We start from the raw sequence: 26705 nt of genomic DNA on the forward strand, positions 1-26705 counted from the left end.
GAGAGGATGCGCGGTGAGGTGATGCATGCGGCAGTCGCTGCGCGACGAGGAATACCAAGTGAGAGGGGGTACGAGAAGGTTGAAAGCCTTCGCTCCTGGCCTCTGCAACTACAGCGAGCCTTCCCGCGCGTTGCCAGAGTTTGGAAAACGTGTGCGCTCGCGTGTAGTGAAAAATAAAAGTGCAGTGGCGATTTAACTGTAAATGCGAGAGGATGCGTTAGCATTACTTCGCACCTTCTTGAGGTCCCGGATTAGTCATTTAAACCGCATTCACCACATTGCAAACGTGTTGTTCAGGAGCTCATTCGGCACACGTGCCCTGCCTCTTCAAAGTGCGGAGCACAACCGCCGGTGGTCACGTCATATATATATATATATATATATATATATATATATATATATATAGCGCAGAAATACCTGTGCAGCTTGTGTCTTTGTGCCGTCAATGTCTTTCCGTGATCACTCTCTGCATCATGTCTTTCGCCCAACGCCTGGAGTAGCACGACAGGCCGTGAGCAATGATTGCTAACCCGACCAGCTTCCCACTAAAGTCAACATGTCTCTGTCACTTTCTCTGTGCGCAAATTCTTTTTCTTTTTTACATTGTCACATTTCATCTTATGCACATAAAGCCGACTGTGCCCTAGGTAAGTAGTTTTTGGTACTAGGTGAAGGGTGCAAAGCATTACACTTTACCTTGTTACTCAATTTTCCATTTCAAGTAAAAAAGTATTACGGTAGCACATGAACAAATGAAGAAGCCGTCATAAATAGACAAAAACACAAATACATTAGCTAATACATACAAGTATACATTACGGCTAATTTTGCACGGCATTAACATCGCTTCGTTAAGACAACGGCCTAAGTACGTGCTATGCGTGGGCAGAACAGGTGCTTCCCCAATGCTCTCCATATATATATATATATATATATATATATATATATATATATATATATATATATATATATATATATATATATATATATATATAGCTCGTGTAGCTGCAAGTATTGCTGCCTTCATAGGCATGCTGACGCCCATAGGATTAATGCACACATTGAAATTTATTGTATTCCTATGTAAACGGTGACTCCTGCGTGTAGCACACGTCTGGTAAGTGGGTTCTCTACGCAGCATGTGCACGTCCTGCAACGACATGAGTCAAGTTATGATGTTGGATCTGCCTGTATTGATTGTGTCCGGTGGTAAATAGAACGTTTGTACGAGAGTGCCATTGTAAGGCAGTTTTTTACGAGTACACTGGTTCTGGAGTTTTCGTTCTTAGCTGAAAGAAAATAATGAAATAGCTACGAATGAAAGGTTTTAGAAAGTTATGCTTCGTGCTTTGTTTTACAAGGTCGCTGAATTGTTTTGATTGTTGTGTTCATAGGAGTGTTACATTGTTGATTGTTGTGTTCATTGTTGTGTTACATGACCGGGGTTGTTGGAGAAGTATGGGAGAGGCCTTTGCCCTGCAGTGGGCTTAACCAGGCTGATGATGATGATGATGAATTGTTTTGATTTCTGAAATGTCTCAAGTGTGACACTGTAAGACTACACAATGGAGTTTGCGTAAACTTGCAAGAAGGCGCTTAGACCCCGCGGAACCATTCAGAACTCTTCAGCGCCGTTCAGTTGAACAATAAAAAAGAAAATTACGGAAAAATGTGGGGACAATGAAATTTGCGGGAACCGCATTTTTAGTGATTTAGTTTCTTTTAATTCTTTCTGCTATAGTGAGACGGGCGGAGAAAAGGAGCGGGCGGGGAGGAATAGTTGTTAAGGGTATATGCTAAGCATTCTGAGCGGTATCCACTTTACATGCCGCGCGAAATTCAGACTTATACGCATATTTACTTCATTTGTGGGACTACCTACTTGCTTAATGTCCCATCGCTTATTGCTTACACACGCTAACGAGCGTCGAAATGGGTGACCTGTAAAGGAAGTAGGAAAGGCAACTAGCAAAGCTCAATAAAAAAGGTTCGGTAAACTAGATTGGTTTAAAAGAACGTAATGGTGGGTTAGTTGGTATTGCATAACTCGAGGCAATTAAAGCGCGAAAGGGCACACAGGACGAGGAAAGAGACGATGACACAGCACCGTGTCTTCGTCTCCACTGTCGTCCTGCGTGCTCTCTCGCGCGTTGGCTCAAGCTAGATTAGTTTCTCGTGCCGCACTCCTGGTGATTTGACTTTTCTATGTATTGGCGCGAGCGAATGGTTGCGTCAGCTAAAACGAAGTTTGGGTATCATTGTGTAGTTTACGGGCTACAAGATAAACAGTCGAATTTCTGCGCTGTCTTTTATATCCTTTTCTGCATTATGTTAGAACACCAAGTAGAGATTCAAAAGAAGAGTGAGCCTCGAGAGCACATGAACCTTACTGGGCAAACGTGATTAATAATTACGGTACCTCATGAGGTTACGCGAAACACGGTCGTTGTCACGTGTTTCGCAAGCGATGACGATCAGAAATAGCTATGAAGGCAAATGACCCAGTTGTTCACACCCGTTTGGAATTAGCGAAATTTGAGCCGAGGAACAACAGCAACGGTTCTGACATGAAGACAGTCCAGCATTTGGCCATTGCATGCACCATAACCTCCAGCTATTATAAAAAAAATGATTGATGATAGTAAATATTCATATGTTGATGATATTACAATCTGAAAGTTGTTGACAGCATTAAAATAGTAGCCCTGACACGTGTCGGCTTACAGCAGTGGAGAGACCATTATTATCGAGTGAAAAGTTCGAGCAAAAGTTTCTTTTGCTGCCGCAAACGCGGTGTAAACTCAACTTCTCCTGTCGTGGTGTGTAAAATGCAAAACGTTAACGCTAACCCCGCGCTTTTACGCCACTCCTTGCCACCTTGGAGTGTCTTCTGACTCGCGAGGTCGGGAGCGCCCCGTGGGAGGCCGTTGATACAAAACACGCGAAAGCTCTCTAGCTCCGTTATCCATCATTCCATGACTAATACGATTACGCGAGCTTCTTAGGACAGGGTGGTGTTTTACGGAAAATAAAATAAGATAACGAGCACTCTTCCAAAAGAAATTGAATTAACCCCCAGCGCCGGAGAAGCAAGGCGCCGAAAAAAAAGATACGCTTACGTTATATTTGCCAGAAGGAGCGGGCTACATTTCTTGAATTTTCTGGGTTGTGGTGTAAGGAAATGAAATCAGAAATGACAAATGCAAAGCAGCTGTAACACAATAATTTTACTGCGCAGTTATGCATTGTGAAATGCAAAAAAGAAAAAAGAGTCAAATATAGTTGCCGGTTCGTTAAGGTTGTCACAATTTTTCTTCATGCTGGTAACCCACTAAGTAGTTTACAACTTCGTGTGTCTACTTTTGCATTATATATGTGATTTGTAAGTAGGTCCCACAAATGACGCATTGCTGTTTTTATTGGTTGATATTCAACGTAGGAAAACTTTAAAGACACTCATTTATTTATTTATTTATTTATTTATTTATTTATTTATTTATTTATTTATTTCAATTTTAATGATTTATGCCCGCTGACATTTCTATTTCCTTTCACTGTACACCAAAACAGTGAGCTGCACCATCTCTCAAGCCATCCATCACTTCCTGTTTGGCCGCAACAATTTTGGCACGGCACTCACCGCACGCCGAGTACTGCGCCCCGGAACAATTAGAAAGAGTACTTCGCCGCTTTTGACGCTCTTCTTCGCGGCACTTGCCACCGACTCTGGGCATTCCATAAACCCGTTCGTGCTGCTCCCGAAGGCACGCTAGATATACGATAAGACTCGCCTTGGCTCTCCTCTGCTTGACTGAGGGAGACGACGCTAAGAATAAAGCACCGCGCAGCGCATTGCAACGTTTTCCGGTGCTGCCGGCCTCGCGAGTGTTATCCAGTTTGATAAGCTGCTTTAGCTGAATGCAGCTTGAATGCGCTTGTCATCGCTGGCTCCAAAACCGGCCGCTTGTCCGCAGCGCATGCGAGCTGCGCGGCACAACTTGCAAATGGCGCATTATGGCGATACACATGCGTGGGTGCGCGCGCGCTCGTGCGGCCTGGCAAGCCACTCTGCAGATGCGAAAATTGTGTCGCGCGGCGAGGCCGACAAGACGCGTAATGCGGGAGCCAAGTGCCAACTACCGGCCTCGTTTCCGGTACGAAGAGAATAACGCAAGCTGGCTTCAGTAGCTGGAACGCGAACTAGTGGTTAGCGTGTCTTTATTATTCCTTTGACCACCCAAGTGCCGTGCTTGGTAGGATAACTGGCTCCCGTGTATTTATTCCTTTCCTAACGCACCGGACAATATAAATTAGGCATTTCATATTTTGCAACTAGTTTTCATGCACTCTTTTTGTAAGAGATGCTTCGGCGACAGCCACTGTAAGCCTGAAATGCCTGTTGCAAGACCTCCGGCGCCGTCAAAAACACGTGAGACTTTGTGTGTAATATCTCCGTACAGCCGTAAGATGTATTATCCAGGACATATTGAATTTGCAAAGTGGCTCAAGGAGAGAAAGAAAAATTTTCATGATTCATATGAAGAGCTTGGAGTAATGGCTAGTTATTCGGGCACGATATTATGATAACGTCGATGCATTAATTACGCTGCTCACTTATTTTTGAATAATTAGGATTGCACCATTGGAAGCTTAACATTATCTTATCTAGTTTTATGTTCTTTCTTAAATGTTTTGTTAGCTCAAGTTGTATGCGTCAAGCAGAAATACTAATCCTGCTATGAATACACACAGACAAAAAAAAAGAAGAAAAGGCTACGTTAATTTATCTCTTATATAGCTGCAAAACTCACTCACTTTTATTCTTCTTATTGTAGTGCATGGTGCGGCGCGAGCATTCTTACTTTGCCTAATGGTCATATTTTGTTGCGTTACGGATTTCTAAATAACACATTAACGCCCTGTAACTCACCTGCTGAGAGACGCGCCCTGCATGCGTCATGCAAAAACAGCGTCTTCCGGTATATACGCGTACGCGGGCCGCGAACTGGATTTCTTCCAACACCGCACACGACGGCTGCGGTCCCGCCGTCCTTGAAATGTAGTGACGAGACGGTGCTTTAGCAAGCAGGAATAAAAATAAATAAGTAAATAAATAAATAAATAAATAAATAAATAAATGAGACAGAGAAAGATAGGTTTGAAAGAAAGAAAGGAAGGAAGAAACTGCAAGAGAGAAGGGCTGCTGTATATAGTGCACGTAGAAAGGCGGGCAGGAAGCACTGCGCCGCAGCGCATGCAGAGAGCGAACCGGGCTTGCGGCACTGTGACATGAAAACTGTTCGATCAAGCCTGAGCAGCATGTACAAGTTATGGGGCGCGCTGCGCCGCTCGCATACACAACGAAAGGACGGCATTTCGAGTTTTCACTTCGCGTATTTTGCAGGCGCGTTGTCGATCGTTCCGCACGGTTGCATGCGCAGCCTTTATCACTACGGTGCGGTTTCGGCAGCATGTGTCATAAGAGGTGTACGAATATGAGGCGTTATTGTGAAGCTGCTTGTCGCGCGAAACGCCCGAGTGCGAGAAGCTGTTTTTCATTCTCGATAGCTCACGAGCAGCACAGGTGATGGGATCTCCGCAGTACAGCCCGTGGTGTGCCGTGGTGACGAGCCTTGTTGTCTGTCTCCTTTTACGGCAGACTCGCATGACTTAATGAAAAATAGCAAGTAGTGCAAGGATGGGACACAGAGTGAAAGAATCACACAACGAAGGGCTTATATTAGTTCTCTGGGTTCTTCCCTCTGTATACCGTCTTCTTGCAGTGTTTTCTTAGTAAGACACGTATTGAGTCCATTCCAGACCTCCGGCTCTCATAATAAGCCATTAAAACACTTCTTAAACAACCTACTAAAAAAGAAAAAAAAGAAATGAAGAATTATTCAGCCCCAGCAATTATTCAGCCCATCGTCACGGCAGGAGCGTTTATGGTTGCGTTGATCAGGAAGAAAGCGCTATTGAAACGGAGACTTAGCAAGAACCTGTGTTCTTGCTAAGTCTCCGTTTTAGTAGCGCTTTTTAGGTCGTGAACGTTTACCAACACGCACAAGTGACCGCTATTCTAAGGTTGTGTTGCTCTGTTCAAGCGTCTGTGCGAACTCCCGCGAATCCGCTGAACTTCTCGTGAGCTGTGCTAGGGCCACGACGACTTCTACTCAGTGCTCGGCGAACCTCGCTGAAGTTTTTTGAACCAACCACAGCGCAAAAACTGACAGTCACTTTAGCATACGCTAGAGAGGATGAAGGCGAAAGCCTTCGCGCTCTCGAGACACTCATTAAATTACTTGACGTTATCATTGGAATGCATTGTTACTTCCTATTACTTGTTTTCTGCCACCAAAGCTTGTGGGTTCGAGTGCCTTAATTCACACCAATGGTCGTGCGTTCGAGTGCCTTATTAGCTTTGCCTTAATTAAAACCTAAGGCCATGGGTTCGACTCTGCCTGGAAACTTGCGAAACTTGCCTGGAGTGTCCAGCTTCCGGCCGAAAGGCACAGTTGCATCGGGCCTGCTGATTAGGCATGGACGCTCTCCATCGCAGGAGTGCGAGCAGCGCCGCGTTTTATCGCGGCCTTTTAGCTTTTAGCTGGGGTGGAATGGTGAACGCGACGGGGCGCATCCTTGAAAGGGAACGCCTAACTGATGTTCAGACACATAGCGCTACAGAAGTACTAGTTGGAACATTCTAAATTTATGCTAAATAGCTCTCGTGTTCATGGTAGTCACACGTGTTGCTTTGTTGTTGTTGTTTCAGTGCTTCAGTCAGAGAAATGGTCATGTGGCCGTTAGGAATGAAGATCAGGTGTTTCATACTGATTCGTCGTGTGCGTATGAGCGATGAAGAGTCACTAATCTTTCGTCACTTAGAACGTTGTCTCTCTATACGGAAATAGCCTCAGCGTTGCCGGAAAGTTTGTCCATGCAGGCTCACTTTCCTGGCTGGATTAGACAGCATAACCAGTAGCTTCGGCTCCACTGCACGGACTCGTTGAGACGAGTTGTAGAATGATTAAGAATACAAACAAAAAAATTGTTGAGCAGGGCGTGCAGACTTGCTTAACGAAAACGGAACTTGGCAGACTGTCTGTTAGTGCGCGTGGTCTGGCGGAGTGATTATTTTCAGTCTCGAGAGGGCACGGGGAGGTGCTCCGCTCTGGTGTTCTACCCCGCAAAACAAACGACAAAGGTGTTGGCGGTGGGTCAGAATCGGTAGTACACACAGAGCCGACACTGCTTAAGCCAGCCAGTAAACCGAAAAGCAGCGTGAAAAAAATAATAATGAAGCAGCGTCCCCCACGCACTCGTCTGTGGTTGCTTCCTACATTGCCAAGCGCTAAGGCATGTGTCATGAAGACAAAGCGACTACTTCAGAGCAAGATTGCTGCGCACAGGCGGAAGCGGGTCACATTCACTCCCATCGTTAGAAAAGTCTCGCCCAATACATTAACTCGCGAGGAATGATGTGGACTGCATTAGCTTTCCCTGCGGTGACACATGTAATAAAAACAGCGCTATATTAAGGGACAGTTTATAAAAAAATATTAAGCACGTTTTTGATATATACGATGGCCGATTCCGACGCAAGCAATGTGATCGTAGAGATAACTTTCATAGGGATTCAGTGGGGTGGTGCGAGATGAAATTCGAGCTCGTTATAGATGCGCCTCACTGTTTTTGTAACGCGGCATTTCCTTCATGTCCTCAATCTCCTGCGGATAGCGTCGGTCGCAGTCTCGCAGAGGAGTCGGGCGCCGAAAGACATGAATAGCGTAATTTCCTGTATAACAAAACGGAGTAATCTACACAACTCTCCTTCAACCTTGGACTGCTTGCATGTTTATTGTTTTAATATGCGCGAAGCTTCGCACTCTTTATGGTACTCGACGTATCCTTGCTACTAGCGAGTTGCAGTAATTTCTAGTTGATTTTATGGATGATGCAAGCGGTGACCATTAAACTCATTAATAGCCTTCAGACACGTAATCGTTCTGTTTGCATCCAGCTGCGTCAAGGTGGTTTGTTTGATTACCGTAATTGTCAACTGAGGCAGCGCATGGCTGAGCTGATTCATAGGCTGCCCGGTTGCCTGGCCTTACAAACTTCAATTCGCACATTTAAGAACATCATATTCTTTCCTTGATTTCCTCCGTCCTGAATTTCCCTCCTTTGTTTTATATTTTTGCAACAGAAGAAAAGTACATGCTGTCCATGTGAATATTGCGACTCCATATTTTTTGGAGTATTTATATTGCATTCGGCTGCAGATCTCAGATTCTCAAACCCGTATAGTCATTCTTTGTTATGTAATGGGCTGCGTCCTGATGGACAATGCGTTCGCATTGGTCTATGTGAAGGCAAGACCCACTCAGAAACTGTAACGTAACGACTGTCGCAGTTACGCGATTATATCAAAGTATTAAATTCTTATGCCCCGTATACATAGGAGTTGACCCGCCTACTACTTGAGCGCTAGCTGCCACCTTGGGCTGTCAACACTGCCATTTTCTGTCTGTAGAAATTAAATTCAAAGCAGTACAGCCGAATAGTATGCATGCGAATGGTTGTTCAGGCTCGTTCCATGTTTTATGATCCTGTTAATCTAATGTCACTGTTCAGAAACTTGAAATAGTTCCTTTAACAGCTCAAGATACAGGCGCATATAATGTGCGTGCGGCGCACAGACCACCGTCTGCGTAGTGCCCGGGCTCCTATTTAGACCCGCCTATGAGTCAGGCTCGAGGAGGAATGTTTAGGAAAGTATGGACCGCTCGGTCGGCCAGTATACGGCCGCCGAATGTCCGGGCGGCTCCGTAAATAGCTCGCGCACAGACGCCCTTTTTCACACCGGTGTCTGCGGTCTGCGCGGCCTTTAAAGGCTGAATGACTAGCCGCATTATTGAATGTTTGTGCTGGTAACAGGCAGCCTCGCCAAGCCGGAGTCGAGAACGTTCCCGCCGGCTCACAACGAGTCCGCACGAGGTGGAGGCGGAGACGTAAGCCGGTCCTCCTTCCAATCCAAGAACAAGAGCACTGGGGCATCATTCCGCGTGTGTTCAATTCACATGTCTTTATAGCTTTGTGTTAAATATAGAAAGTATAATATTGAGACAACCAAGGAGAGTACCGTTGATAACTCTGCGGTATACACACACATAGGGCACCGAAAGTTTGCTGGTAATATTTTATTTGTCGACATGATAAATCAGCGATACATGCGAGCAAAAAGAAGCCGACTGGAAGGAAGAGCCAACAGCTACGTCGGAGCTCTGCCCGAAAGCAGCCATCGAGCATTTGTAGATTTTGCTGGTTGTCGTAAGTGCAGAAGCTCGACCAGTGGATCTTGTGAAAGCCTCGTGCGGCGAGCTGGGCAAGTAGTATCTTGGGATGCTCCTTTTGTCCTATTGTGGTCGTGAGATATTCCCCATTTAATCTTACGAGTACGCAGTGACCTTCTACGAAAAAAAAAGGGGGGAATTCCTCGTGCTAAGCTTAGGTTACTATGGCGTCGCATTCCGCATGCAGCAATGAGGAAACAAACTTAACTGCCTCAGAAGCTCATCAGCTTCAACTTCATTCTGTCGTCCAGCTGCTCCAGGCACAATTGTTGTATTTCTTATTACTTTGACGTGTTCTTTCTATATGACATCGTGTCAGTTACTTCCACTTATCCACACTTTATTGATTGTCTTCAATTGTCTCACTACACGAACGGAAACATGCTTTCTTCTCTAACTAATAGAATGGCTGTATGTGGGGCGCATATAGTGACTAACGCCTTCATTAATACTCGGTATCGCCTTGCCTGTCGTCGGTATTCAGCTCCTCAGAGCACCTAGTTATTGCGATCATGCTCGTTTTGCGTTCACTGTATTCGAAATTCCCGAGATCAACTTTGCCGCTCCTAGACGGATGCGCATTGCGGATAATAACTGTCACGACAATCACAGTTCCAGTCTCCGATCTGTGCCAGTATAATGCAAGAATTCCTTTGCTTGATCTCGTACTTATGAACAGCCGCCCACGGGCCGGCCGACAGCGTAGCTGGAGCACGGCCTGAGACACTGACGAAGTGCGAAAAGGAATTGGAATAGAATCGTTACATTACTGAGGCCCTGGTTCATTCTCACGCTTTGGGTGATCGACTTTCTAAGAGAGAGAGAGAGAGAGAGAGAGAGAGAGAGAGAGAGAGGATGCAAGGAGAGAAAAGGCCGGGAGATCAATGAAATGAACGTTCGGTTTGCTACCCTGCAATGGGGCCAAGGGAAAGGGCAACTAGAAAGAGGAAAAGAGGGAGATAAGGGGGGAGCGTGCACTGAGCTCACACAGTGAGAGCTGCCCACTACACGAGCGCTGTCCTAGTCCACTGCATGCAGTGTCAGCTTTCTTTCACGCGATTCAGCGTGCCGCAGCATCACTGATACAGCTAGGTAACCATTGGCTAGTTTTCGGATAGAAAAGAGCTTGACTTGGGAAGCGCGTCATCCACTATGGCCAGGTAGCGTGCTTGTTTCGTTCCATACGAAGTGAAATAGGCTGGTTGACGAATTTTCACGTATAACCAGACGCACTGGTAGAACAACGCACGCACGCACGTAGAGCGAGAGAGAGAAAAAAAGACGGACAGACAACGCACTCGTCTGTGCGTATATAAGGACGCGCGCAGCGCGCATATGCGCATTGCGGAAAGAGGCGCAAGTTACCCAGAGTTGAACACGCCGCTTAGCGTCGCGTGCATTCAATGTGCGTAGCTTACCTGCAGACGACCGGAAGTGCAAGCTCTTGAATGCACGACGCATTTTATCGAGGTGCAGGGCACGCTGGGGGGGGGGGGGGGGCGAGACAAACTGCATCGCTGCCGCATGCAGAGTGGTTCACACGCTCTTATGCGATTTCGCCTCTTCGGATGCCACGCTTTTTTCTTCTTTGCGATTTTGTCCTACGGAAACCTTTTCCATCTCTAAACAGGGGCGGTCCTTATGTCGGAGCAAAGGTGGCTCGTAGCCAGGAATGTCGCAGGACGTCTCCACTGGTGCGTAATATGCGACGAGCTGCGTCTAAATCGGGCGTGGCAGATGACTGAAGGGAAGCGCTTTACCGCGAGCATTTCTTGTAGCAAACGTCCTTCTAACTCAGCACAGTCAAATCATATCAGTCGTATACGACGAGTGAGCGAATGAGTGGCCGAGTCGGAAAAGGCACAAGAAGTGCGCATCTTGCCATCGCATAAATGCACGTACGGCCTTAGAAAAATTTATTAATGTTGAATGATGCTCGATGACACGAAGAACAACGTGGGTTAAAGAACAAGTGCGAATTAATAGTATTTTGGCTGAAATAAGTGGTATTATAGGTGTAGCGGCGAGTCACGTCACGCATAGAACAAGCAAGTTTGTCAAAACTACACAGCGGAAAACAAGACGAAAGAAGGCCGGGGCATGTGGTTTGCTTGGTGGCAGATGCAGGGACGAAATCAGGAAATCAAATGGTACTCAATATGGTACGAGACAGGGGCAAATGGAAACGCAGAGAGTCGCGGAAGCCTTTCTAGGACATTTTTTAGGTTCGTGAATAGGACTGACCGAAGGGTTTATGAGTATGAAGGAAGAACACTATGATTCAATTTGTTTTTCCTGCAGTCAACAAGCTTTACAATGGCCTGTCTTGTCAGCTTGAACATTTAACTTGCAGCTCACAGTGGCACCTTTATAATGTCAAAGCACGAAAATCTAATGAAGAGCATTATAGTATCCGCAACAAAAGTATTCTAGTATCTGCGAACCCCACTAGAACTTTGTTCTCGTGGAGAAAGATCTTACTGATTTGCTTCGCGTTTCATTGTACATAAACATGACCGTACCAACGGTGCATGACAAAACATTTTATTACTCTCATTCTATACATTCGTGCGAGGTATTATTATGTGAGAGAAAGGTTTCACGGCATATATTTTGCAAATTGATGTTTTAAAAACGCTTTATTCCCATACGAAACTCTCCAGGCTAGAAAAAAACTGTCACTCTAGCAGTTAATAAAGCCCCAGTTTTTCACGACAGCCGTTAGGCGAACGGCTTTGAGCCCGTATTCACAGAAAGCTCTTATATAGGCTAGAATTGTTCGTAAGAGCGAATTTCAGTCAGTCCTAATGCTGACAATATCGCTGGCGAAAGCAGCCAGCCAGGTAAAAAGAGCACTCACGAATGAAAATCTTCATAAATTTGTCGTTGATGCAGAGCATGAACTCCCGCCGCAGGCGAAAAGGTATATTTGGAGCAAAATATGCTATGAAGAAACCTTTTAACATCGGCTAAATAATACAGCTATGCAATCTGTTTATAATAAGAGCCACATCTGGGAACGCATACATACGTGTGTGCACTTTGCGATTTTCTTGGGAGAGTCCGTATATTTAAGGCATAATGGTTTCAAGAAGTAAATATTGTTCTTATTATTTGTTTTGACATTTATAGCAACATAGACTCACAGATAAGGGCCTGCAACTTAATATGTTACGTCTCTATCTGGAATTGCGGTAGAACATTGACACAACAATGAAATGTGGTACATACACTGTATATCTCATAAAGGGCTTATCCAAGCAGGAAACAGGTAATATGGAACCGAAGAAACGTTGCCCTATAGGAAATAACGAAGGTACTTCGTTATATAATTACTGTTGTGCTTAAATGCATAAAACAGCGTTCTTTTTGAAAATGAATTTTAACGCCAATGCATTTCGTCGGACACTTAGAAATTTAATATCTCGAAACTGGTGCAGTCTTGAGAATTTGTTCCAAGTGGATACGCCTTGCGAACTCACCGGCTATCCCTTACAAACATTTTTATGGAAAGTCTATAGACAGTATATAGACTTACGGTCATACACTTTTTATAGACTAGTATATAAAAAGTCCTGGTCTATAGACTCTCTATAGACATTCTATAGATTAATGAAAACATGTTTGCAGATAAATGTCTGCAGAATGTCTATAGACAAAAGTGTATAGGCGTATACAGTTCTACTTTTGTAGACTGAAGTCTATAGAATCTCTATAGATAAATATCTATAGACTGTCTATGGAGAACTGTCTATATACTGTCTATAGACATTTCTTTAGACTAGTCTGCAGACAGTCTATAGACTTCTGGCCATATACCTTTTATAGGCTTGTCTGTAAAATCTCTGAGTCTACAGATACGCTATAGATTGTCTATAGACTAATGAAAATTTAAGTTTGTAGACAAATGTCTGCAGAATGTCTATAGACAAAACTGTATAGCTTCATACAGTTCTACTTTTGTAGACTGAAGTCTGTGGAATGTCTATGGACAAATGTCTATAGATAGTCTAAAGAAATTTGCTTATAGACATGTTATAGACTTCAGTCTACAAAAATAGAACTCTACACAGCAGTTCTACTTTTTAGACTGAAACCTATAATATGTCCATAAGCAAATGTCTACAGATAATCTCATAGACTTCAGTCTACAAAAATAGAGCTATATAATGTTTTACTTTGGCAGACTGAAGTCAAAAAAATTTCTTTAAGCAAATGTCTAAAGACTATCTATAGACATTCTATAGACTTCAGTCTAGAAAGGCAGACCTATATATTCTTATATATTTTTCTCTACAGACATTCTGCAGACTTTTGTCTACAAACATGAATTTTCATTAATTCATAGACAGTTTACAGAGTGTCTATAGACTCACACATTTTTTAGGCTAGTCTACAAAAAGTGTAAGGTAATAAGTCCATCTACTGTCTGTAGACAATTTCTGCAGATCAGTCTATAGCTAATTCATACACTTTAGCCATACACTATTTGTCCATTATTGTCAGTACAGGGCATCCGAGCTAACATTAATTCAGTGAAGCTGTTCAACGAAGAATAATGTAAAAAAAAGACAGTGCAGTAAGATCCCAATTTAAGACTTTTGGGGTTCAGCCGTCAGAGATCTGACCTGCAGGTCTTTTTGTAATAGTATATCTTGCACCGTGTTCCTTTTAAATCTTGTATTTTCATTGCCCAGATTGGCTAAAATAGCCGGGATCGACACCCTTTATACTAGCTATATAGACCATACATTTTGCCAAATACGTTTCGATTATATATAAGCACCCGCTGCTGGGGTTGTTAATGAGCAGTCTATTGGAAATGTCTGTAAATGTGTACTGCATCCAGCATGCATATGGGAACATACCCGGGAAACTGTACATAGAAAATCATGCATGCGGATGGAAGCAGTAAAAAAATCTGAAATCCTTGTATCCGTGAATCTTTATGCAAGACTGCATGAGTATTTGTGCACGAGCACATTTAAGAAATATTACACTTGCATGCAATGCATCCGGTTGAACGAAATCTGTTAGCTATCTGCTATATACAAGTTAGTTTACATACGGCGGCAAAAATTATTTGAATGTATCTTCTGTATGTTCACGTGTTGCTTCTCATCTGCACTCATTCATTAATGTCGATAGCTTAATAATGCTCCAGAACCAGCTGCACCCTCATATGTTGCATAAACAAAAAAAATTGAAGCAGTTCCTCTAGGGCTGAATCATGCAATGAAAAAAAGAAAATAAGTGCACCGGCATTGAATTAACTCATTTTATTGCGCGATATGTTAATTTTCTTAAAATGCAGGTCTTACGCTATGATCGAAAGAGACTGTTTACAGATTTACAGACTACTTCCCCTTGGCAGGCAAGGCCGCCAGGTCGGCCTTGACTTCCGTGTCATATGTTCCAAAGATGCTGCAAGTGTATGCTGCAAATAAGTAGATGCAACAATGTGAGGCAAAAATAACAATTATGTATTCTTTGTATGTTCCTTAAGCAGCTTCATATATTTGCTCAAACCATTAGCTCAATACTCAGTGCGGTTTAAGTATGACTAATGGCTGCTTGTGAATAAAAATCAGTACTGTTATGCAATGTTTCATTTTATGGCATGATGAATAATTAAACAGTCCCAACTGCTGCTGGTGCTACAGCAACAGTATGTTACTTGTAAGACAAGTTCATATATGACACATCATTGTAATTATCCTAAATGATCTCTATAAAATCGCTGGAACAAGGTTGCCGAGTTGGACTGTCTGTGCATTTTTGGCTGGTAATTAAATATGCCCGCGCAGAATGATATGCTCAGAAGAGTAACTGGAGTATTCACAGTATCATGCCAAAGATTGTAAATTATCCTGAACGATCTCTATATCAATCGCTGAAACAAGGTTACCGAGTTGGACTGTCTGTGCATTTTTGGCTGGTAATTAAATATGCCTGCGCAGAGGGATATGCTCAGAAGAGTGACTGGAGTATTCACAGTATCATGCCAAAGATTGTAATTTATTTTGCTTAATACACATTAATGTATTTCTCATGCTCTTAAAAGAATGGGTCATTGGCCATAGCTTCAACAGAAGGCAGATGGATTGATTGTATTGATATGGTCACTTAGTTTCTTACAGGTATTGAGGCCTCTTGGGTATGCTAACACGCTTGCAAGTTGGGTATACCACATACCAAAATACCACGCGAGCACTTTGTGTCATGGCACGACAGATATGCACCTCCTAGGAAACCAAACTGAAACTATAGTTCGAATGAATGCTATCACACTAAATTATTTAAGGTGGTCTCAAAGATGAAAATTTTTCTTGGGTTTCCAGGTTCAGGACTTCTAACGCAAAAAAAGGACAGATTGAGTAAAAAATGCCCTGTCAGTATGCTTGACTTTCATATTTTTTTCATAAATGAGACCAATTTGCCTCAACTATTTATGAGGTGAAACGTTTAAAAATATATTTAACAGAGAGATTCTCTGCAAACCTTGTATGACATATAACAAGACAGCATACCTATGTGGCCATTTTAAAATTATTCGATCTTTTTCCAAGTCATCCCTGGCTGTTTTCATGAAAATTTCCTTGCAATCTATGACGCCCGCAGCTTAAGTGCAATAAAAAAATATTGTGGTTTAATGCTTGCCAATTACTGCCATTCCATAATATTTAGATAAAACGAATAACACGTCAGTCACTTGACATGCAGTATTAGATTCAACTGAATTGAATCCCTTGTTTAATAAAGCTGACAGGGGCTTGGGCAAGTTCGTAATTGATGGCCACACGAGCACAGCACGGAAGACAAGGACACAGAGACACACACGTAAAGCAAATGCAACAATGTGAGGGAAAACTATTCAATGAGTTATTTTTACGGTTCAATAGTAGTTTTATATATAATTTGCTCTCATCGCTTACGTCTCTAGTTAACTTGGTTCATCTCTGACTAAAGACTGCATGGCAATATGAATCAGTACAAATATGATGTTTCGTTATGTTACAGTATGATGAGCAGTTAGACAACCGCAATGGTCGCCGGTGCCAGCAACGGTAGGTTTCGTTTCAAGACAGGTTCATGTGACAAACAGTGTACTTATAAAAATAAAAGAAATGCGAGAATCCCAAATGATTCCTATAATAATAATTGCTGAAACAAAGACACCCGGTTGGACTGTGCACATTTTTCGGGTGTTAATGCAATATGCCCGTGCCGAACGAACATGCTCAGCATATTGACTGCAGCTTTGAAAAATCACGTTAAGAATGGCAATTTATTTCCGCTTAGAACAGTCTGCAATGTCGCTTTTCTGATACTTCGAGATGTATACATTTGCCACACTTTCAGTAGAATGCACATGAATGGGTGCATATTGATAAGGTTAGTTATGAGCTAAAACATATTACGATCTCTTAGGTGTGTGGATAAGGGTAGAACAAGTGCAATGTCCCCTAAATTATTTGAGTAATCTATGCTTTATCTGCCAGGAAAATACCACCAAATGGATAATTTGGCTTTTTTTTTCTTTTGTACAGCGCATGTATATACAGTTTGTCTAAGGCGACGGCACTAAATGCAACAGTAATGAAAACCGAAACACTTATTACGCACGACAAGGGCTTCATACCATGCACGACTGGCACAGGGCGCATCTGCGCCAGCCGCTGCCTAGTGATTAACAGCACGTAAACTGCATAACGCCTAAGCATTGAAAGGCGCATAACGCTTTTCAAATAGCGCGATAGATAACTTCTGCAGCTAAACTGTTTATAAAAGAGAGCATAAGAAAAAAAAGAAATATTCCAACTATCGTCAAACGCAAGGCCTTCAGTTTGAAGCGTGTAAAGGTGCTTCCCCGAGCGTCTTATTTATTGTTCTCTAATTTTTTCGGCTAAGTTGCGAAGCTGCGAGTGACTGAGCTTATTGCTGGTTTCATGCTCCAAAAACTTTTGTGGTTGCATATATCTACATTGGGTGAATCTAGGTATTTCTTTAAGTCTCGTGTTTTGCTTGCGGTAAACTTCCCAAAATTATTAGGTTGGTTGCCAGGAACCTTAAAAATACTGCTACTTTTAAACTATATGAAAACGGCAGCGCACACACTGCTGATGCATGCCCGGAAACATGGCCTTTCATCCGAGTAGGCAAGCATTTATTCAACTATACATCTCTACTTGAAAATTCTTAATTCTGAAACAATTTTGAGATATATACGTAAAGCTTGTCACGAGAATTTCATTACACATGCGGCGCAGCATTTATTGCGGCCGGATCGAGCGCCACAAAATGAGATCCACCACACTGGCTGCTCAACAAACACAATCCGTTTAGTGGCAGCTCAGTATCAAGGTAAAACATGGTGCACTTTCTTTTTTACGCACATCAGCTATATGGCGCTAAAATCGACAAGAGTGAGCGATCGCTTGCCATAAAACATTCCATATAGTAGAAGCGAGAACAAGAGCGCGTTATCAAGGAGGAGGGAGTATTTTAATGATTGGAAAATGTAGAGAGGTCGGCCGGATATTGGAGCATCTGGCCTGCTACTCTACGTAAGGGAAGGGGAAGAGGGGAAGAAAAAGGGTCACAATGGGGGATGATAATGGGAGGAACGAAGTGAAGCGACAAACCGATACCATGCCCGAGTCGCCTGCCCTACATGCAGCCGGTTCGCGCTACGAAATGCGCTTACCTAATCGTGAGCTATTGACGCAAAACACCTTTGTTAAAGCTTACCGTTCAGCGTAGTTGACGTGTCATGCCACAAAGAAGATACGCATACACAGACACCAAGGTTCAGGCAGCCACCGCACACCGCTACAAGCGCTTACGTGCCTGGCGCACTTGTTGAAAATTCAAATTCACGCGGACAGATGGCTCACCGCCATTGGGCACGCGCAGGAGCTGTGAGCGCCGTGGGCGTGCGCGATTTTTTGAGCGCCTTTTCCTTCTTCATATTTTTTTGTCTATTTCTCTCTCTCTGCGCGCCATGAGTGCGGAACGGGTTGCTTTTCTTTTCCATTTTTCTTTTTTTTTTCATGGATGAAGGAAATGCGGTGGTAATTTGTATTACAAACGCTGTGGGCTATCGTATGAAACTCGAACGCACATATGGATGAATGCGCTGTTTGTAAAAGCCGTTACAGGGCCCTTCAGGCGCTTGCATTATCGCCAGCGACGATGAGTAATACAGTGCATTTGTAGCATATCTTCCAGCGTACCGCCAAATATGATACCGGCACGTATGTTAGTGCAAATTTCCCGTTCCGATGATGGGTCAAAGCAATCAGTATAACAATGAGGTACTCATATGCGTGGCCGCGCGGGTATACCTTCTGCGAAATACTGGGTGGGCTCAGAGAATTTGGAACATACTTTAAGTGAATGAGAAACTTTGATGAGTTTACAGTGCAGTATATCAGCCAACGAAAAACCCCCCGATGTTAGTGATGCAGCCTAGATATGAAGACAATATGAAAGCTATCTGATAATCGGACGACACACAACGCGCATAATCGGTTCATCGCACACTCAGAAAGTCCGCGTTGTCAGCGACAAACATACGAGTCTCTCTGTGCTGCTAGCTTGATGCCTGTTTGGAATACACTTGTAGCTAAAGTTGGCGTTCGTAACACACACTATCACAATTGGATCGGCGTTTTGCTTTCTTTATTCTAGTGCCGCAAAAGTCATGCTATGACAACTGTGAATGCTGTTTTGGGATTGCCGAGAGCGACTACGTAGATCACATCATGGGGTCAACAAATGCGGAGGTATGCACTATGCGTATACTAAAGTCTACAAATAGACTCTACAGCAATCTTACAGTATACAACTTCAGTGGCTTATATCCAACGCAGCTCCGTATTATCCACCGGTACCCGCGCTTGGTTACAGCGTACATGGGTTGGGCCGAGATTAACGGCTTTTGTCTATTGTCAATCTATAGACGGCATGTAAACCTGAAGAAATGAGAATTTTACAGTATCTGCTGTTTTCTACTTCATCTCACACGTTACCACAATCGGTATACGGGCCGTTCGCAGATGTTAACATGACCTTTGGTGACGTCCCACCTTATGGCCTTCACTGGCGGTGATATAGGAAACCGTAGAAAATAATTCCAATCGCAAAGAAGTATACGAGCTGTTCCACTTAATTTGAGCCAGACATTAAAATATGCAAACGCTACGTAGCTGGAGAGAACCAAGGTAATGCTGCTTGCCGTCGCTTGGAGATACTCAGATGAGTCTTCTACATTCCCCGTGATTATATAATTAGTGTTAATTAATTTCTCTATTATTATACTTAAATGAAAATTCTGAATGATAAAATTCTACAGCAACATGAGAAATTCCCGATATAGCTTTCTGTTGCTCAACACGGGCTCCATAGAAGTGTTTTTGCTAGCGTGAAGAAGCCCGCGATTACACGCAATGTACCTCGAGAGGCCGGTCGCGCAGCTATATATATATATATATATATATATATATATATATATATATATATATATATATATATGTATATATATATATATATATATATATATGTATATATATATATATATATATATGTATATATATATATATATATATATATATATATATATATATATATATATGGGTGGGTGTACGTGAATGTTTGCATGTGCGTGTTTGTGAAGAACTACGTAGACTGGGAATAGACAAGAAGAAATATACACTTTATCAATTCTCATCTATAGACAGACTAAAGACCAAGAATGAACAACAATAAATAGAGACTGTATCGACTTTTGTCTATATGTAGTATATAGAGTGGAAGTAGACAAAAAAGAAACAAATACCTTATCGACTTCTTTCTATTGACCGTCTATAGACTGCAAATAGACAAAAAGGAATGAAAACTTTATCAGCTTTCGTCTATAGACAGTCTATAGACTTTGTATAAACAAAAGTCCAAATCTATAGAAAGGCAAGGTCGTCTATAAAAACTCTATAAACTTTCCACAGACAGTCTAAAGTCATTTTTGTAAGGTATAATTCTTAGGTTCAAATATGGGCGGTAAATTAACTAAATAAAACGTTAATTAGCGTAGTTATGTTAATTATTCAATTAAGCATTTTGATTTCCCGTACAGGTAGTGGCCGGCTCACAGAGTAATCAAGCTCAATGGTTAGAATTGTGCTATGTGCCACAGGCAAAAGAAGGGTTATTGGCCATACATATAGGGCCGAGGACTCCGTGTGTACACAGAGAAGAGCTCCTCAGGGACTGCTTCTCGCCGTGCTCTCGCTGTACAGCGTTACAGTGGCCACAAGACGGGCACGCCGCGTAGTTGCGCCGCGAATGTAAAAAAAAGGGGGGGACTCCGAAAGCGGGAGCACCGCAATGTATGTGCAAGATATTATTTAAAAAATAACAATGAGAGGAGAAAGGTTCCATTGCAACGCAAGCTGTGCGAACACAGGCGGCGCTCGACATCCGCTGATATTCTTTTATTCAGAGAGTCCCGTAGCGCCGCCAAGGCATAATTGCCGAGAGCAACTGTTTGCGTTCAACGAGTCAACATTCTTGCAGTCCACCAACTCCGATGACTAATTACTTCACTCTTCGATGACCCAACGAAAATATGCATACTTAAACAGGTCTGTCCTAGAGTAATACGGCCTAACCTTACATGCATAACTTTCGCGGGATGACACATAATGCGGGCACTAAAGCCATACGTTCTTGGAGAAATTCTGAAATTAACGTGGCATATTGAATAAAAAAAGAAGCTTAAGGCGCTGATTCTTACGCCGCTGCATGCGCTTGAGAAATCCAGCCGAGATCGTCCTTCATTATCGTAATGCTTGAATACCGGTCGTATTTCCCGAGGACAAACCTTGCAGCGACAGATTGTTTACGTTGCACACTGTGAAAAGGATCCCGAACTGGATACGCGAGTTCCAAGGCAGGCAACACACTGCGTTTTATACGCGACTTCCTTTACCTCTTTACGCCGATATTTTAGAATGCGTTTCAACAAACAGAGGGAGCACCCGGCCCTTCGAACCAAAGTATTAATGTTTTCTGACCACTAGCCTCCTTGGAAGAACCAGACCCCTTAGTATTTAACATTTTGCATATTCCTTAGTTCCCGGCTGTCGAAAAGGTCTTACTCTTTATTTAGTTATTTTCTTTGTATATGACACGTGCGCAGGCATTTTTGTGTTTAAAGAGAATTGACTGGTGATACAGCATTCTGCTATATTCCTTTCAAGTCCACACCCATTCGCGTACAGTCTGATTCATCGCGCACATTTTAATACAGAAGACAATCATCCGCCTATTATCGTATTTCAGAGGACAGAACACTGGCTATTTCATATGTAATTCATGCCAAGGTGCCATAAAAATAATATGAATTCATGTGCTTAACTTCTCACAGCTATACCAGTTTCGAGATAATTTTCAGAGGGTCCATCGAAGAGGATTGGTGTTCCAGTTACTTTTGTGTTTCAATGAAAAAAAATCATGGGGTTGTACCTGCCAAAACCAAGATCTGATTATGAGACACGCCCTAGTGGGGGACTGCGGAAATTTGGACTACCTGGTATTCTTTAACGTGCACCGAAATTAAAGTACACGGGTATTTTCGCATTTCGCCCCCATCGAAATGCGGCCGCCGTGGCCGGGATTTGATTCGGCGACCTCGTGCTCAGCATCCCAACACCACAGCCACTGAGCTACCACGACGGGTATGCTTCAATGTATAAAACAGCATCTTTTAAAAAAGAAAGAAAGAAGAAAGAAAGGTTAGTGGAACAACAGTGCATTTTGCCACAAGTTTGACGGCGCATATATCGAAACTGGTGCCATCCTCAGAATTCGTTCCAAGACGACCTACTTTGCAAACTCGCTAGCTACAATTTGTAGATTGAGATATGTGCCGTAAAGTAATTATTTAGAATGTTAATTATCGTGATTATGTTAATTATTCAATTAGGCATTTTGGTTTCCCGTAGAAGTAATGACCACGCCTCATCGAGTAATTTAGTCAATGGTTAGAATTGTGCTGTCTGTTAAAGGAAATTAAAAAAAAAACTGGTGCCGCTAAAAAAAGACACCCTATATTACCAATGATAGAGATATCCCCATACTCGCCGTGGTTACTTAGTGGCTTTGGCTTCTCGATGCAAAGCACGAGGTCGCCGAATAATATCCTGGATACGTAGGCCGCATTTCGTTGGGTACGAAAACACCCGTGTACTTAGGTTTAGGTGCGCGTTAAAGAACCACAGTTGGAAAAATTAATCCGGACCATCCCAGTACGACGGGCCTCATGTTCGGATCGGGGTTTCGGCGCGTAAAACCGCATAATTAACAATTTTTAAAATATATAATCGTAATTATTCTTTCTCTCTTTTGCGGTGTACAACTTCATGATTTGTTTAATGTAAAACACGGCCATTGTTCTTTTGTTCTCCACGGCTGTCACACTATTCTTTGAAAAGTTAATTGTGCAACATCTGGAAGTGTCGTTTTTTCATTAATTCTTTCATGTTGATATGCTGCATGTTATGAGAAAGCAGCATATTTTTGACTCTTACTTATATTGACACGTGTATTTACAAGCAATAAAGAGTTAAAGTTGTAACTCACAGTTCTAACACTACGTCGTTCTTCACCGTCAGTACAACGTGACAATTTTTAAGGAATATTTAAGGAGCTAGGTTCTTTTCTCACTTTTCTTTTTTTTTTGTGTGTGTGTGTGCCTGTGTGTGTGAGCGTGTGTTTGTCTAATTGACATCCACCCGTGTAAGCCAGTCAGAACATCTTTAACCGGTGGAAAGAAACACTTCCGTGAGGCCTCGTTTGATTCCGGGTAGCGCCATCGAGGCATATGTGCGAGGCCTAGCGCGAGCGGTATTGTTACACTCGTGCTTCTCTTAGTCAACCGCAAAGCGTTCTCAAAGCGCGATGTCTGGAAATTAAGACTGCCATGCAATGCGTTTAGGTTGTTCAGAGTCAGATGTCTATGTGTTAGGTTAAAAAAGGAAGCTGTAACCATTCTAATTAGACCCCACATGTGCTATGCTGTAATATAGCAGTTTCAGACTTTAGCTTTCGCGCGCTGTGACGTTCTACACAGCCATGTTTCCCCCCCGCATTGAATAGAATACAGACCCTCGTTCATCAAAGCATGGTTTCCGGAGTTACCAAGTTTATGCTGTGCTCACTTTTAAACTGCAGTGCCCCGAGAGAGCAACCACGCCGAGTCGCGGTGACGTTGATCGATGGCAACGGCGTGTATACGCATCGTGTTTAGTCAACTTTCTGTTGCTGATGGGCGGCTGGACAAGCTCACGTATTCAGACACACACAGTCCCTGCCAACCCTATAGCACTCTGGAAACAGATTTACTGCGCCCGATTCTCCTGTTTTCGCAATCGTGTTTAGCAGTCACAAAGGTGCAATCATGCAGTGTATATATCTCCTCAACTTTGAATTTCTTTGCGGTGGATAAAACTGATTCCTGTAATCATTTCTTAAAAGTGGGAAATGCAAAGCTTGCTGCAACGCGCACTGGCGTTGAAAACAGCCGCATGGCTTCTCCTTTTATGTTTTCTTCCTTTCTTTTTCTTTCTTTTTTGTCTACGTAGCAAAAAGGTGTCAATATAAATTTGCAGTGCAAATGAAGCACTATTATAAGAGCGTACGCGCGCGAAATACTGAATTTCATGCATTTTTCGCAATATACAGCGTCCCTGCAGACCTGGACTTTCCCACCAATAGTATATGGTAGGAATATAGCATATACAAGTGACTATTCTCGGTACAATGTCCAAACATGCGAATATGACTGTTACGTTGACAGCACGTTTTCTGTAAATAGTTTTCGATCAGGTCCACAGGGCTCGTGCAACGTAGCGAACAGTTGTGTCGCGGTGCGCACTCAGGCACGAGTGGATTGTGATGTGGCATTGTGGTGTCGTCTCCCTTCCGTCCTTGTTTGCTCGCGCTAAATATGCTTACATTGAGCCTCTTCATCTTTTCTTCTTTTTTTTTCTTTTTTTTGGTTCTTACTATCCGCGGGCTGCTGGAACCAGCCACAGCGCAGGCGTTTTTCTCGTGTTGCCCCGATACCCGCGCAGCGCACTTCGATGCGCGTTCGTTTTTCTCTGACCGAGTGGATTTTCGTCTGGCATAGTTTTGGACGCTTTCTGGCTAGCAGATGAGAAAAAGAAACAAATGCGTGGCCGCTCGCCGCTATCACTGCGCGGACTCGACGGATGGCAACGCGTTCGCTAGAGCGGAATTTCTCCGGAACATAGGATACGATACCGCGCAGCATGCCTGTGGTTAACTGTGGACCAATCGTCTCACGTTTTCTTCGATATTCCTTCGGTAGCGGCATTAGGCGCCCAAAGTAGGCATTCGATTATGGTCAACATGCCTTCCTTGCATTTTTTTCAATTCCATGCCCTCGCCCTACAAAAGAAAATATACATTCCTGCGGCGCAACAAATTCTCGCATGGTGAAAGTTTGATTTTGTTACTTCTTCTTTTGTGCAAAGTAACGGGCCACGGGACGCTTCAGTTGGCGGATACTCATTATATTATTGCGCTAGCAATTATGTGGACCCTCCAGGCGCATTCCTGCCGTCGCCGTCGCCCTCATGTTCCGTATAAAGTCCAAGGGCGATAACATCGTGACCGCGCGCCGCATGCTGCACGTGCGAGTGAAAGCGTTGGGGGGGGGGGGGGATGGCATGGGTTTGCCGACGATGGTGGCTCAATCTTGGGTGCGCAAGGGAGAAAAGCGGGGATGAAGTTAGCCGCCTCCTGTCGCGCGCGATGCATCAGAGGGAGTCGACGGAGGGGGGGGGGGGGGTGTCTGTGATCTGTGAGTGTGGTTGCGCAGCATGTTTATTTGCCTTGTTTGACGCATTTTATATAGTTACTTTTTCTTAGATACATGGATTTATTGGAGACTTATAGGTATATTGAAATATCTTGTTGCGAGGTTTTGTGTATACGTGCAGTGAACTTTGTTTCCAGTGACACTTTATTGCCTCCTATCAAGCTGTATCTTCGCATTTGCATATTCCATTGTATCTTCGCATTTCTAATGCACGAGGGCGAGTAAAATGAAAACGAGCCAACCCATCCCGCGCAATAATGGTTCGGTTCATTATCTGCGAGGCATGCACATAGCACAGAGGCATCTCTCGTTTACCATAGTGACACACAGATGTGAGGATAAAAGTTCTTTAATGCTCTTATACTTTGGGTTGAACTTGGTTTCGTGGTATAATAGACACTCCAAAAAGTTTCACAGCATGTTGTCGTGAGGTTTTTGACAGCTGAAGATGTTTCGGAAAAAGAAATTAGTCGCCGTGTGGCTGCCGTGTACGTTGAACATTGCATTTCATTGGCCACTGTGAAGCGTCAGAGCAAACGGTTCCAAGGAGGACGTGAAAGTTGCGAAGACGATCCAAGACCGTGCCAAAGCCACCGTGCAATCAGCCCAACACAATTGCAAAAGCTAATTAGAAAAGAACGGAGGATAAGCATCGGTGAATTGGCAGGGCGTGTGAACATCCGTCATGGTTCGGGTCACAGCATAATTCATGAACATCTCGGTTATCGGCTCTTGTGTGCGCAATGGGTGCCCAAGATTTTGAACCACGGCCAGAAGACAGAGAGGTTCGGCGCTGCCTTGACTCATATAATCCTTTATCACAATGAGGGTGACGACATTTGTTGGCAGTTGTGACCGGGAACGAATCATGGTGCCACTACTACGAGCCTGAAAGATGACGGCAAAGCTTACAGAGGAAACATTTAAATTCATAACTCCCAAGAAAAGCGAAGGCCGCCATTTCTGCCGAAAAGGTCTTCACTTTTTTTCGGTAGTCAGGGGCCATAACTGATCGAATTTGCTAAACCTAGAGACACTCAATCGTTTCGGATATTGTAAAGCGTCGGGTAGGCTGCGTGTCGCAATCAAAAACAAATGACGTGGAAATTGGGGAATAGGGTCATCTTGCTCCACAATTCCCGTCTCCACGTCGCTGATGTCGTTAACATAAAACTGGCAAAGTTGAGGTGGGAAACGCTGCAATATTTGCCATACAGCCTAGACCTGTCGCCTTGTGACTTCCACATTTTGGAGCATTTAAAAAAAAAAACAGCTCGAAGGAACCAGAATTGTGTCGGACGATGACGTGAAGGAGTAAGTTACAGACTTTTTGAAGCAGCAATCCAAGGAATCTTATGAGACGGGAATCACGCGACTGGTTAGTCAGTGGGTCAAATGTCTAAATGCTTATCGAGACTACTATTAAACAAAGCACGCCGTTAGTCTTA

General features: G+C 43.3%; 1 protein-coding gene across 3 annotated transcripts in view; it reads left to right on the forward strand.

Annotated features, from left to right (window-relative positions):
* LOC142582284 (ATP-binding cassette subfamily G member 4-like) overlaps nt 1-26705 on the forward strand; it is a 124813-nt gene that overhangs the window by 25046 nt on the left and 73062 nt on the right. Inside the window, exon 2 of one of the 3 annotated variants that reach the window (XM_075691790.1) lies at nt 16374-16420. The exons of 1 other annotated variant lie outside the window; for it this stretch is intronic. In XM_075691790.1, the coding sequence (XP_075547905.1) occupies nt 16399-16420 (22 nt within the window). In that variant the 5' untranslated portion in view covers nt 16374-16398. Of the gene's footprint in view, nt 1-4300; nt 4430-16373; nt 16421-26705 lie in introns of those variants that run through there. One more of the 3 variants, XM_075691789.1, reaches the window with a different exon arrangement.

Source organism: Dermacentor variabilis, chromosome 5 (genome assembly GCF_050947875.1).
Source record: "Dermacentor variabilis isolate Ectoservices chromosome 5, ASM5094787v1, whole genome shotgun sequence".
NCBI classification, from domain to species: Eukaryota; Metazoa; Arthropoda; class Arachnida; order Ixodida; family Ixodidae; genus Dermacentor; species Dermacentor variabilis.